Source organism: Myxocyprinus asiaticus, chromosome 10, assembly GCF_019703515.2.
Source record: "Myxocyprinus asiaticus isolate MX2 ecotype Aquarium Trade chromosome 10, UBuf_Myxa_2, whole genome shotgun sequence".
NCBI classification, from domain to species: domain Eukaryota; kingdom Metazoa; phylum Chordata; class Actinopteri; order Cypriniformes; family Catostomidae; genus Myxocyprinus; species Myxocyprinus asiaticus.
The window spans coordinates 32,902,853-32,918,521 of NC_059353.1; the positions used below are offsets into that span (position 1 = coordinate 32,902,853).

At 38.5% G+C, this 15,669-nt stretch overlaps 1 protein-coding gene across 1 annotated transcript in view; it reads right to left on the bottom strand.

Annotated features, from left to right (window-relative positions):
- Window positions 1-1,577: 1,577 nt before the first annotated feature.
- The window catches only part of LOC127447478 (DNA-binding protein SATB2-like), a 64,846-nt gene continuing 50,754 nt past the window's right edge, over window positions 1,578-15,669 (bottom strand). The window contains exons 12-13 of the mRNA XM_051709380.1: window positions 15,197-15,391; window positions 1,578-7,865 (exon numbers count right to left, since the gene is read on the bottom strand). Coding sequence (XP_051565340.1) covers window positions 7,245-7,865; window positions 15,197-15,391 — 816 coding nt within the window. The 3' untranslated portion in view covers window positions 1,578-7,244. The remainder of the gene's footprint in view (window positions 7,866-15,196; window positions 15,392-15,669) is intronic.

The following is a 15,669-nucleotide window of genomic DNA, read 5'->3' on the forward strand; positions in this document are numbered from 1 at the left end:
AGAGAGCGGAGGCCAGAAAACAAACTGGGCCACACAGCCCTCTCTGGGTGGTCTGGCTCCACTGCACTCATAGAAAGAGCGCTGACTCTCTTCCAGCGGATGCAGCAGCAAATCCTGCCAGGGACCATGGTTTTATTGCTACACCCCTAAAGCTCCTGACACTCGAAAAATCCTCTGGCTAATGACATCCAGCCTTGGACCTGGAGGGGGTTAAAGGGTTAAAGCAAGCCAATTGAGCGAATAATAAGTTCAATTAGGAAATTTGAGGGCTGGTGTGGAATGAAAACCAGAGAACACCACTGTAAGCTGTTCTTGGAGAGACGGGAACCATAGGAAGGAGGGAGGCCTGGCAGCAGGCCAGAGACAGGAGTTTTGGGGTGGCTTTAGTGATGTACCGACGCCTCTGGCTGGAGGACTACATGAGGTCAAGGGACTGATAGGGCAGCTGATGAGGCATTTTGTATTGTACCAAGGTACCAACAATAGCATGCTTTTTTGGACAAATACTCCATGGTATTCTTAGAAGTCTATGGTAAACTCTATGGTATATGAAAACGGTACCTTGAAATACCATGCCCTTATAAAGAAGTACTGTGGTGGTATCAGATTGTAATACCATGGTACTTTGACATATACCATGGTAGTGAAATTCACTGAAATACATTTATATTTATGGCAATCCAAGGTATTTCCAAGAATACAATGGTACCACCAAAGTACATGTCCAAAACACCATGGTACAGCCACAGTACTTTTTGTATTGAATTTACACATTCAGTTCACTGAGGGCAAATGGAAAGGAGATTCCACATGGATCATTCCAGTTGGACAGAATAATAAATAATCACAAAAAAATATCCTAAGCTGTATGCTGTTTGCTTGTATGCAAATGCACCTTTCATAACCCACAATAAACCCAAGAGAACACACAATGGAATGAATGCAAAAAAGTCTGCAGCAATATCAGGTTGTAAAATGCAATAAGGCGTTGGACTATTGATGCAGTAAAGTCTTCCTCAATGTAGTTCTTGTTTATTGTATTGAAATGAAAGTCAGATTTCTGTTTTCAGTTGGGACAAAATGGCCATTTTTAATAACAATTGATTCTCAAGAATTTTCTTCTGCGAGTATGATATATGGAGGCACTTCAGACAGGCATGGGAGAGGCAAATTCTAGAAAATTGTTCATTACTCACTAGATTGCAGATAAAGTAGTTTATTTAATCAAGTTTTCTAAATGGATAGGTATGAAAAGCTACATTGTCATTTTCAGTAACAGTCTTCCTGTTAAAACAAAATCATGTTTTGTTAGATTGCTTTTATGTACAAATGAAAACTTATTTTGTTCCTTTGGACACACCACTCATTTGTATCCACGTCTAATCCCTCTGCTAAAAACATCATTGTGCAATAGTCACCCACTGCATTCTTTGAATTTCTGGAACTGTATTGCTGGACCAAGGATAAGTTGACTTCAGCCACCAAATTTTGGTTCTGCCTGGTCCAGTCTGAGCATTTAGTCAATATGTGACCAATAGTTTGCAGGTTGAACAAACACACAGACAATAGTTCCATCATCCTTGAATGCACTTTATTTAAACAACAGCATTTTAAAAACAAAATAAAAAAACAAAACAAAACATTGTCATACAAATAAAGGAGTCAAATGATGCACATAAGTTAATTATCACTTAGTGATAATGACAATGCATTCAATTGACAAGGAAAGTACCAATTCAGGAGTGGCAACCCTGATTCACATTGTAGGCATTTATGAGTACAAAAATGATGAAAACAATGATGAAAATTACGAGATCATCAAATTTTGTCATCTCCAAATCAAAGAACAGGAGCATTGTGCTTAGTTCAGAGGCACTGTAAGATAAATGGAAGTATTATCTAGAAGAGCAAGAATATCCTTCTTCAGAAATGTGTGGGGTAATGAAAATGTGATTAAAGCAGGCTGCTTACAGTAGGTGATTCTGTCATGTTTTATCTTTTTCTTGTGTACATGTACATTTAATTTCCAAGTCATTCATTTTTAATGCTAAGAGGGTCAAATTTGATATAATTTATATCTAATTGTTTGTATACATGTTTAAATAATGTGAAAGTGTTCATAAAGCATATACAGAGAGGCCTTCAGCTTTTAATTTTCTACCCAAAACATTGAAAATCATCCCAATGGTATAATGGCTTTATAGATGATCAAGTACAGAGCAAATGACTAAATTCGGGCTGCTAGAGTCAAACCAAGCCTTTGTCTTAACTGCAACTCCACTTCTCAGACATGACACTCCAGAAGTCTGCTGTCTCTCAAGGAACTACTCTTTCCACAAGGAGACATGATCACCTCCACTTAACCTCGACACCACAGCATGGGAGAGAACGATTACATTCCCGCCTGGTGAATGAGAAAATGAGGGAACAGAGAGATGGTATAGAGAACTGAAAATACAGAATGAAAATGAAAGACATGGGTAATTGGGAAGTGACCTTGACCTTGTGCTCATCAGGGACTCTTGGAATCTTCTTTGTTTTCTTCTCAGCTCCTCTCTCTCCACTAACTCTGACAAAGGCAGGGAGGAGGAGGCGATGGAGGAGAAGAAGTGCATGTTGTTCACTCATGCTGAGTGGGCTGCCACCCCCATGGTAGGTTAAACACCAGTCTAGGACACACAGACACATGTGTGTACACGCTCTCTTCATTTATGAGGGTAATTTGGGAGGTGTCCAAGGATGGACTCATCAGAAGTGCTTGTCTCCAGCTGATCTGTATTTGGCAGATGCCTGGAGAGTTATGAAAGGGGTGGGGCAGGCCTTATAAAGTGACAGATGACTGACAGCCTTAAGTAAGGAGTAGATCAAGCAAGCAATCACTACCATGTTATTAAAGACCTTTTGCTAAATCCGCAGGTATCCAGCATTTCCTGAGTCCATTATCCATTATAAACTGCAACGAGAGACCATGTGTCAAATAAGAAACGTCCCGAATTTGTTCCATTTAAAACAACAAAAAAGAGCTACTGAGGTGTTTTTTGCGACCATTTGTAATCAGAAAACTTCAACTATGTGCCCAATATATTATGAAAATGTTGGGCCAAAATAAATGATCCTGTAAACATTCTAGAAGAAAAATTCTTCACACTTGGTCACACATGGTCACTCTCAGCCCACTCTAAGTTGCTAACTTCAGGCTAGAGTCTGATGTTGCTTTCACACAAGAGGTCTGCTTGTTACATTTGGCACATTTAGTTGCATTTTACACTGATTTCTCTGGAAAAGTGAGATGAACGATTAAGAAAGGTAATGCATAAATAGAGCATTTTGCAGGTAAACATTGCCTGCAAAATATGCTTACGACATGTATGCAAGTATCTGCCACAAACCAGATGATAGGGTAATGCTTAATGTAATGAACGTTACAGGTTTTTAATAACTGATAAAAGGAGCATTCAGAGTGAAATCACCTCAGTAAACATGAAAAGAGACATATTTTGTAGCGAGGCTGAAATAAAGATGAAAGATGAGATGAAAGACATTGGGCCTCATTCATGAAACTTTCATAAATATATGAGTACATTTGGAGTAATTTGCGCATAAAAAGGACCTTCCCGAAAACTTTCCGCTGGATTCATGAACACTTCGTGCTCAACAGATTTGTTAGTACAACTTGTCTAAGTTAGTGAATTCCAAACATTTGTAAAGAGATTGCGCGTGCATGTTCATTCACAATTATCATCTGCAATCTAGTGAGTAATTATTTCACGCGCATGAAAATGCCACATAAGGAAGGCTTCAGACTCGGAATTTTTTAATGGAGTGTATTCATATCGTAAAATATTGATTTAGGCCTAGCAAACACTCGCATCTAAAAAGAAAGTGAGGAACTTACAGTAATTTGCTGTAATCAGAGGTTATTTTGTGAATTAGTCCAATAGTTCAATAAAAATGGTTTGACATGAAGCTTTAGTGTAAAAAAAATTCAGTTCATGCCAACAGGAGGATGTCCACCACCTTCTCTGGTTCAGTTGAGCATATTGGCAGCGTCATTGGAGAAACTTCTCGAGTAAATCCAAGACTGTACAGTGATATAGCCTACTTCCCTTGCCTTGCCCTTCAAAAAAATTGATAGGATGCCTGAAGAAGGTCTTTGACCGAAAGGCTGTAAGATATTACAGATTGAAAAAGCTAAATACGACAGTGTGCGGGCTTTTTTTTTTCATTGTATTGTTTACACACCTGCCCACGATGTGTTAATTTATGGTTTTACCACTGACTAAACGTCAACTGAACATGATTTATTGACGCCTATACTAAATTTTGAAATCTAAATAAAAGAGCTTATTCAATTTAATGTCACGTTAGAGGGCATTATTTTTTTATTTTTTTTATCAAGAAAATAAAATGCAAATCCATATAAAAAAAAAAACCTGCTGGAAATAAGCAATTTTATGAAAAAATGTATGCAAGCAGCTAAGAAACTTTTCTAAATAAAAGATTTTTTATTTTTTTATTATTTGTTATTTTTTTTAAGGTTAATTTCGCTCATTTAAATATTAATAATTTTTTTCATTACTTCTTTAATTTTACTTCTATCAAAATGTAGTCATGTTAGTTTGTCGGAAAGAAGACAAAATGTTCAGATGTCTTACTCAAGACATGTTTGTACCGACTAACATTTTGAAAATATGAAAACTTTCATGAATCAGAAAATGTAAGAACTTAAGTGCGGAGAGGTTAAGTAGCATACTTGAGGTGATATTGACATAAGAAAAAAGACGATGCAGTTGGGTGAATTGGACAGAAAATGAATGGGGAAAATGTAATCTCTCTGGAGTGGTGAGCAGCAGAGAACAGCATAATAGTCTAAGGCTTGCTAGGTGTCAATGCTTGCTGGGTATGAAATGCAGCAGGCTTATGTATGACAGCTTGACTGCTCTGATAGCACCAGTACTTTCATGTGAATTAGTCACTCTTGCATGCCTTATTAGAGAGCTCCAGTCCTTGAGACTTTACACTGGCCTTTAATTGAATAGAAGTGAGAGGCAGCCTGGCCACAGTCACACAGGTTGGCCTCTGCTAAGCACCAGAGAATTAATATCCATGTACAAAGGATTTGTGCTCTGGAGGAGAACATGTTAAGACTATATACTTACAAAACAACCCCATTGACAACAGAGTGAGGAGTTTATTATTGAATTGGGATGCAATCTTCTATTACTCTTTGAGAATAGTATGTGGATACCCCTTTTGAAGTAATACTCTGTGGACAATGTTTGTGTGAAGGATTCAGGATGCTCAAAGTAATTAAAGAACCACATCATTTTGCACATTAAAGACTAAATAAAATATATCCATTTGTAATAGACAAAACATGGACATAGACCACAGTTATCACTTGTTTGAAATAAAAAATAGTTCAGTTAACGACTATTTTTTCTATTATCTGTGAAATAGCAGGTAGCAGCTGATTCTTAAAAGCAAAATCAGAACCCTGGATCCAAGTGTTACCATGGTTTCATGGATGTTTTTCAAAAGGTGGCCATGTTGCCTCAAGTCATATTATGTTCATTATCGTTTCAATCAGAATTTGGAGTTCATGCTTACTGCATTCTTACTGACTCAATAGAAGAATTGACATTTTTTGCACAAAAACACCATATAAATTCCACTGATCACTATTTTTTTCTCATGTTTTAATATTCTTCTGCTCATCTGCCAAGTGCTGTTCTTTTTGGAAAAGTACGTAATGTTAATAGAATTGGCAGCATATATCACATTATTCACTCAGTAACTTCAGTAACTGCTTTTCATTCTTTCTGCTCTGTTTTGGCAGTGTTCCTTTCTTTCACAATGTCTCTCATGATCAAAATAACTGTTGCAAGCCAAACACTGATATTAGACCATGAAAATGGAACTAAAAATAACAGCAAGAACAACCATAACAACAATAATAACAATAACAACAATAATAATTGTGGGTGAAGATAGCAATAAATAGTGCTGTGGAGTTGGGTGTGGGTAGGTGCAGTCAAATCAGGACATTGTGGGCACCAGTCAGTACGAGAAAGAAATGCCAGGCGACAGAAGAGAGAAGGACTACCACACAAGCGCATGATTGTTGACAGTTGCTGGAAATCGTTCGTGTTTCTCCACTAGGTCAGAGGTAGGCTGATGCAGTTAATTCAAAATTGTCCTTTACTCTGTCCATAGCAGTCAGTCCTCCTGCTGTTTTATTCTCGCTGTCTTTTTAAGTGCTGAGAGAGCACAACAAGCACTCAACCATTGGACTGGAGTGACAGATCGGAAGTCTGTGTTGGGTGTGCATTAGGTGGAGGGGTAAAAGGAATAACTTCTTTACCCATGTGGGACTGCTTGGAATGATGTGGCTTGTTGTGGGAGGGATGGTGCAATCTTCAAAAGCAATATTGGGTTAACTATGGACATTTCAGCACACTGTATGTGTTTATAGTAGGGTTCATAGGCTGGGTTGATGTGTACACCCAAGATCTCATCTGTACCTCCAACCCAACCAACCACTTTAGCAGTCAAGCACAGCCCCCAGTTGGAGACAGCCAGAATGCCCCGTCATGGAGGGGAAGTTGAAGAAAGCCACAGCCACCCACTAAGCTCCCTGATCAGGCAGGAGTGAAGATATTGGTGCCCTAATGGAGAGCCATGGCTCATCTAAAGCTCTGTCCCTGTCTTAAACCCTGTAGAGGTGAAGAGGAGCATGGATAGTGGTATCTTGTAAAAGAGACCCTCTGGTCTCCATGTCAGATTATGAAGAATTTTGTGTCTTGTTCTGAAAACTTGCTTTTTCTTTAAGAACTTAATGAAAGACTGTCCACCTTGACAGTCTTAGCATGCTAGTTTGATTGCTTTCCTAAAACTTGATATTAATACCCTGCCTTCACAGTAAATTTTAGTTTTCCAACAAACCAAATTCTTTCCTTGTAGTACTCTATCGGGACTTCTTTTGGACCATATTATTCTCATTAGTAACTTGTGATCTACTCCTGGCACGCTTGACTAATTCCTCACACCTCATTTTTCTACAGCAACACTGTGTGCCACCTTAAAAAATATTCTTGTCTGGTATGGTTTACAGGTCCTCAAAGAACACTGTGTCACTTTGTCAGTAAGTTCTAAACTGTCCGATACACACTCTCCTCCTCTACAGAATAGTTGTAAGTGCTCACTCCTACCCTTCACCACCTATTGTCTCTGCTGAGGCTCTTTTATCTCTGATATTCTACTTGATCTCGGGGACTAGGGGATGAACCACATGGGGGCAGGGAGTTGGACCTGGCTGTCCCCAGAGGCAGCACTTTGTCTTTACTCTCATCTTGGCCAGAAGAAGGAGCTGGAGTTGAGGCAGAGTTGGCTGCTCCAGCTGATGCACTGTCATGGCCGCTGTAGATCTCCTCATGGCCATCTTCACTGGACTCTGCATCCTCTGAACTGGAGAGCAGCTCTTCGTCATGATATTCGGCCACATCCACTCCGCTGCCTTCAGCTCCCAGCTCCTTCAGCCGACCATGATGCTTGACATGATAGCGCTGGTTCTGGAAGAACTTCACAATGGTGTGTTTGGGCAGATCCAACTGGGCTGAAAGTGTGTGGATTGCTTCTTGGTCAGGGTAGAGGCCCACATCTTGGATAAAGCTCTGTAAGATGCCCAAAGCCTCAAGTGAGATCTTGGTACGAGAGCGAGGCTTCTTGGTAACACTGTTAACCCCTCCATTGTTTCCTGAACCTGCACTACCCTGAAGGTTCTCTTCTGCTCCAGAACTGGGCACGGGGTCTTCTCGGATTGGAGAGTGGTCCTTCAGTGGCTGCAGAGGTTGTCTGTGAAGTACCTGATGAGAAAGATGAAAAGTTTTATTAGTGGGGCACAGTGATCTTTTCCCTAAAGCAGTACACAAGTGTAAGCAGTAATGAATAAGTGAAAAACTGCATAAAAGTTCAAAGTGTCCTTTCAATGAATGTCCTTTGGAGTTAATGTCCTCAGTACACTTGAGTTTGTGATTGCCTCTGCTAAAAATCCAACCAGACTGCCCCAGGCTATGATTGTTTAACTATGCAAATTGTACACATATTTCACAAGATTGAATCTCTTGTCATTCCATCATGCATTAAGGCAATCAAGAAAACTAACAGCAATGATGGGTGGCAGGTCTTTGTCAGTAGTTGCCTCACACCTCTGGAACTCTCTCCCACCCTCTCTCCATGAACTTTCCTCTTTGCCAGCCTTCAAATATCAGCTTAAAACATACCTTTTTGCTTTGTGTTATGATAACCCAGGTCATTGATTGTTTTTTAATTCTCTGCTTTGTATATAACTACCCTGCAAAGCTACATTGAGTATTGAGAATAAAAATTATTATTATTATTACTATATAAACCATATGCAGGTTAAAAGGTAAAGTAGTGATAAAATAGTATTTGGTGTTAATGTCATGCATTTTGTAGGGGAAAAAAGAGGAATCTGACGAGCTCCGACACAAGGGAAGGTGCCATGTGTCAGAGTCTGTGGCGCTGTCCTGCTGGGTTTATGACCAGGGTGGGGTGCCCAGTGCCTCCACACTGGAATGCTAAGCTATAAATCTGCGGTGCATTAAAATTAAAGGACCTACATAAAGATAATAGTCATGTGCCGCTCTCTCTCTCTCTCTCTCTCTCTCTCTCTCTCTCTCTCTCTCTCTCTCTCTCTCTCTCTCTCTCTCTCTCTCTCTCACTCTGTCTCTCACGTGCTCTCTTTCTCTATTCCCTCAATAATAACAGGGTATTTTTTAAATAATATTGAGGGCAGGCCAGACCATGAAATTGCTCCTATTTCACTTGTGGGGGCTGTTTTGGGCTGGAGCTTTACAGGAAGTATGTAGGTTTGTTCTTTTTTCTTCTCTTATTTCTTCATGATGTATTACTTTCCATGTCTCAGAGAAACAAACAGAGGCCACAAGAAAGGATGAGAAAAAAATGTCAAAGAAGTTTGAAGATGGTGATTAATTAGATTGACCTTAAGAATAACACTGCAAAATACCCATTACCCTGGCTTAAGAGACCACACACACACATTTTACAATCCAATCATCCTGTATGCTGTATATATGTACAGCACATATAGACTTTGTGTTCTTGTATATCATTGTTTTTGCATTCCTATTGTAGAGCTCAAATAACTCGTTTTCAAATTATGTACCTACAACACATCTACACTCATGCACACGTACACACACCTTCTCAAGTATGCCTGGTCTGGTTCTCAGACTAATGATTACATCCATGTGCCTTATCTAAGATGGTGAGTAAGTCCTCCAAGAGTCTACCCAGAGTACCCTGCTGAGAACACAAGCCTTGCTGGTCACCAGTATACTGTAGGCTAGTTTTCTGGTGTCTCCACCAGGCTTCTTAACTAGATTAACCAACAGAACGTCCTTGGTCAAACAGCTTCAAGTTGGTCTTTTCAGCAGGGACCATGTGCTCTAATATAGTATGTTAATGAAGAGCTTTTCTGCCAAGCCAGAGGAGTGACTCCATTTCAAAATCAACCCCAATCCCACTTTAGCAATGAGGTCAGCATCTGATTTTCTCCACCATCCAATTCATTCACCTACTCAGTACTTAAACGTCTTCTCAACCACACAAGCCATATTTGAACATTTTTCCTACTTCCTCTCTTTCTTTTTTCGTAGTATAATTCAATATTCATCCCCATCATTTCCTTCTTTTCTAATTCCGAGCAGGGACTGGTTTGTGAGTTCATTGCATTAAGAAAAATATCTCTTTTTTTTTTTCTTTAAACACAAATCAAGGCAAATTATGATGAAGAAGTATGAAAGAATTATAGAACATAAAAGATTCAGTTGATTCTTAATGAGGACTGATCCTCGTGGGGACGGAGGCAGGACTGTGATGGGGAGGCTGTGTTGCCACTTGAGACACCATTAACAGGCAGATAAATATGTAATGATGAGAAAGACACTTTCCTGTTGATTTGCTTGAGCATGACTTCACCTTCTCCAATTATTGTGTGCATCATAATGTTTCTAATGTGCCACATTGCAATACCTCAGGAATGGGTGAGTCAGTATGTGTGTGAGTGTGCCCTGATGTTCATTTAAGAATGTTTAGAGTTTAGTCAGTCCATAAAAATAACAGAGAAACTAAGTACAACCGAATATGACTATACTTTATTTATCAACATAGCACACAATGCTTAGTCACCCTAAGCATTACATTAAGGAACTAAACTACCATAAAATAAAATAATACATTGAAAATATGCAAAATGGAATAAGTGGTTTGGTAATTTGGCTTTAAAACATGAGAACTGGACTCCTAATAAGGCATTGATAGCCGTATATTAGTGTGCTAGTGATGTCAGTGAAAATATTTGAATGTGTGTGCATGTAGAAGTATGTGCATTGCCAACACTCTTCATACCCCAGCACTCAATCAGGGTCCCAATCCACATGGCAGTGTCTAGGGGACACTTCAGTGCACATCATAGCATCCAATTTAGCAAAGACAAAGGAGAAATTATTCATAAGGAATGTCCTGCCAAATGAGCAGAGGGAGGCACTTAAGACCAAGCGCACATGCACACTGCAGAAGCAACTTGGGGACGACATGGGACCAGGTTAGTCATCCAGAGTGTGTCAGTGTGTGTGAGTGTGTCTCTCAGGTGTGGTGAGCTGCACCCAGGGGCTTACGTGGAGCTTGTTACATGACCACCCATGACCTGTCCTGGAGTGCATGAAACTGTTATGCTACAATACCTTGAACAGGACACAAACACATACATGCAAAAACAATGACAGCATTCTCACTCTGGCGGTGGTATAGTTCATGTTGGCACTAACATAGGAAAGGCTTATTGCTCAAAAGTTGCTCCTTTCATAGCTCGAGACATAATTAAGTTCTTAGCTATGTTTCATTTAAGTATCAAATATGTACCAGGTGTTTCTCCTTAAATTCCTTAGAAGAAATTATACTAGAAACAAATGAGACAATTGTTTACATACAGTAAGAGTATGGAGCAAAGTATTTGATGAAAGTTTTTTTTTATTTAAATCTTTGACTTTTGATTGCAGACTTTGGGATCATGGAAAATCTGAGCACCATTTGTTGAGTTCTCTTCTGAAACTGTGGGGAAACACCTTTGAGATTACTTGCTCTTAGGAAAAAATTGGGACCTACAGTACGCAAATCTCCATTTGCACTATTTTTTTGAACATACAAATGTTACAGGATTTCAAGGCTGAAATAGGGGGAGGACTTGTTTATGTGCTAGGTGTTTGACTTATATTTGATGATCCTGTAAAAATCAAGTAAATACATCAACAGAGATTGTCAGTCACATTGAGTAGGTATCTGCTAAATAAACTGTATACATGTATGTGCTGTGTGTGTTCGTTCATTTACTGTATGTGCTTGTGTCTACACAAGCAGCTGGAACACATGTGCCGATTGTGGTGGCAGGCAGGCTGGAGCCAAGCTGGTGTATTCTGGGTATTTTGATCTAAGGAGGGTTACTCATTACTATGTCAAATAAAAAAATATATATATATATTTAAAAAAAAAAGAAAACAGTAATGAGGATCTATGCACACATACACCCACATTCTCCTGTACAGTATTCTCATGTGACGACACAACACACAATGGTTAAACTTACACATAGGCTACCCTCTCTATCCCTTCAAGTCCTGCAATTCCTTCATTCTCTTTAGCAATAGAATGCCCCATACACAAACATGGGTTCATGCAAAAGATGCAGGTTTGAATATGCCCTGCATTGTGTCTTGCATGTACTTTCACTTGCAATATAAGTTGCAAAAGTCCTAAATCTAAATAATAATATTAATAATAGACTATGAATACAAAATAAATGTCAAATGCTATTCAAGATCATGGCCCAAGCCACTGTGGAGTTACCAAAGAGACCTACTGTAGTGAAATCCCACGAGTCATTTCATGTGTATGTGTGAATGTGCACATAAGTGTGTCTCTGTGTGTCCTTTTTTCCTGTAATTATTAATATCAGGGCTGTGGTGGAACTGTCTGTCAGGGTGTGCCCTAATGGGGCATTTCCTTCTGTGCCCAAACACATAAATGAGAGTATTTACACACACACACACATGCTGCCAACAGACTGTTTATTCCACTGACATAAAAGAGAATGCGAGAGAGAGAGAATGAGATAGGCTAAGACAGTTACATAGAGTCACTCTGTCTCCATTTGTTAGTACTTAATCTCAATACGACTGCTTAACTAATGTTAATAAATGTTAATAAACAGCAATCATTGAGAGTGAATTAAACCACAATGCTTTGCTGGCAGGGTGAGAAAGAACAGTAGGTTAAAACAGAATACAGGGTGGAACACGTTGATCCAAGTGTTTGTAGATTTATGTGTATGCGGTTTGTGCGCGCACTTGTGTGTGCATACTGCATATGAATGTGTGTCTATGTTAATACTGGAAATGTGTGTGGCCACAGTCCATACTGTAATGACCCTGGCTGGCATAGGGGAAAGTCCATTTAATCAGTAGTGTTATTTGGAATTCTGTGTGCGTATGTGTGTGTGTGAGAGAGAGAGAGATTGGTTGGGGTGTGCTGGGTTATTAGATGTTGGCATAAATGCTGCATAAATAATGCTGATATTAAAACTAAAACCAGAAAGAAGTGTGCATTACACAATGACCACACAACCACAATATGTAAAGAGAATTGTGCTTTTTTATGTAGAATTCAAAATCATTTTCCGTCCACTTTTAGTATACAGGTCTTACACATTAAAGGGGTCATATCGTGTTTTTTTATTTTAAAATTTCTTTTTGTGGTCTTCTTATAATGTTATTCAAGGTTTCTTGCACCAAAACAATCATAATTTATTTTTTTCCACCCTCTGTCTGACCCTTTGAACTTAACAGGTTTTTTTTTTTTTTTTTTTTCCCTTTTCTACTGTGCCTTTAAAGTAATATTTTGGGTTCAATACAAGTTAGGCTCAATAAACATTTGTGGCATAGTGTTTATTACCAAAAAAACTAACTAAATAAACAAATGTAGACACTGAATGTGTTAATAAATGCCCTTCGCTTAAAAATACTAAAATACACCCAGTTTCAAAAGTATAGCCTCAAGACGTATTCATCATACATGTTAAAGTTGCAGTGAAGTGCCTTGAGCACAGTTGTATTTGGTGTTTTGACGTATTTCCTACTGGAAAAGGAAGTGGGGGTGGGACATGTCGAACAGCTCATCCCTTTTTTTTTTTTTTTTTTTTAAAAAACAGCGAATAGGCTTTAGTTTACATCGCAGCACATACACACACATACCTGTGAGAACTGATCTCAGTACCAGCCCACTTTTTCAAAGACTTGACAACTGAATGATGAACTAATTGTCTGACAACATTAATCCATAACCAGTCCACAAATGCACACAGCACATCATGGTCTTTGCTTGCGACGATGCTGGAGCTGTTGTGCAAGTCCAATGCAGATGAATGAGAAACAAGCGAGTAAAATATTATAATATTTATAAATTTTGAACCACAATACACTAATATAAAGAATAAATAACACTTACTCATGCTGTACATCACAAGATATCTCCGAAAAATGCCTGTATTAAAAAGTATGAAGAAACTCCAGCCATTTTCTCCTCAATCCATTCAGATGTGATCACTCTGAAAATATTAAGGCGCGATGTGCCTCGAACACAACCGTGAACTCTATATTATTCCACTTTCTTCAAAATGTAAAAATGCAAGCCGGCGGACCCGTAACCAAGGTTGTTAGGGATAGGGAACAGGGTTTTGGGAGGGAAACAGACGGAAATACACCTCTTCACCATCTTTGCGTTTGCTGCTTTACAGACTGACATTCTGAAGGTTTGGGGTTAAAACGGACTAAAAACATTTAACAACTGGTTAACTGCCACACTGCCAAGTAAAGTTGTGACATTTTGATTAAAGATTACAAGGACCAAAAAAAAAAATATATATATATATATTTATATATATGCTTGGATAAATCGTTCACAATAAATGTCAATAATTTCATGACGACTTTAACATGAATTTAGTGTAATAAAAAACCTTATCTGTGTAAAGTTGTATCCAATACCTTGATTACAGGGCTTTGTTGTCATGACAATATAGATGTAATATTGGATATATCTTGACACAGATAAGGTTATTAAATTTAAAATGTACTATGTTTACATCTTGTGGCTATACTTTTAAAAGTACTATATGTGTATTTTAGCGTTTATGGACTGGTCCCATTTTGTCCATTGTAAGTGCATTACTATAACTGCAATTTTTGCTTTTTAATAATAATAATAATAATATTAATAATAAAGTAGGAACGAGTCAATTATTATAATTAAAAAAAAAATACTTTTTTTTTTTTGTTGTGGAAATCAACATTATGCCACAAATGCTGTTAACTGAGCTAAACTTGTACTGAACCCGGAGCATTCTTTTAAAGGTGCACTCAGTGTTTTTGTTGTTGTTGTTGTTTTCAATTAAAACATTTTAAAAGTTTTCTAAAGAAATGAATAGTAATTTTGAAGCATATGCATAAAATCATGACCACTCATGTGAGATGAAGACTCCAGTCATATCAGTAACCAGTATAAAGTAAGCAGTATAAAATCTGTTTTATTCTACAGGTAGAAGGTCTCCTTATGGGGCTGCCATGTTAAGATCATATGACCAGCCAAGTACTACTTGCTTCATCTCAGTAACTACCCTGTTATTGGACACTTTAACTCCTGGATTAAATTAAGCATGGCTGACTGTGAATAGTGCATTTTTACAATGACATCACTAACTGAAAAATAGTGCATTTGAATGATGCTGTATTCATGCCCCTAGGTGTCAGTATAAGTCCAAGAGGACTGCCATATTGACCAACCCAACATAAACAAACAAATACTGAGTGCACCTTTAAAACTTCTATGTAAACACCCGCTTTGTATTTGAAATGAGCAAGAGTGCTTTGCTGCACTGCTTACTCCAAAGCTGCAGGTTTGCTGATGGGTTCAGTCTAGTTTCTTTAATTTCTCATAATATAACCCCTTTAATGCAAAAGTCTTACACATTAAATCTGTTTTTTTTTTTTTTTTTTGCTCTACATATCTGAAGAGTTCAACTAAATGTTAAGTGAAAACTCACTTGAGGGTCAGAGGGCAAGTGTAGTACAGTGTGCAGCCGTTCGCTGTGGTGATGGCGAGACTCTTCCTCATACACCAGGTCCCTGTCACCCTGTGGTAGGCTCAAAAACCTCCGGATAGTACAAAGGTTCTCCCAGAGAGTCCGGTTCTCCGGGCTGGGACTCTCTTTCCAGCGAAGCAACTCACACAGCCATCCCTGAAAGATAAAAGAAAGTTGTGGAAATGTAGTAGTTGATTTTTTCTTTTGCAGTTGGAGCAAATGGGAATGCAAAAGGAACATTTTCTGTTTTCCCCATTTTATTGCTACAGAAGTTCACTCTGCTATAGTTTTCTTCCACGTTCCAAACCCGGATATCTGAAAAGGGTCCATTCATGTTTGTTTTATGCACAACTACAACTACAAAGCATCACAAGTGCATTGAGAGAACTGAGAGAGGGAGAGAAGAGACTGTGTGAAAAAGAGATGGTGAGAGA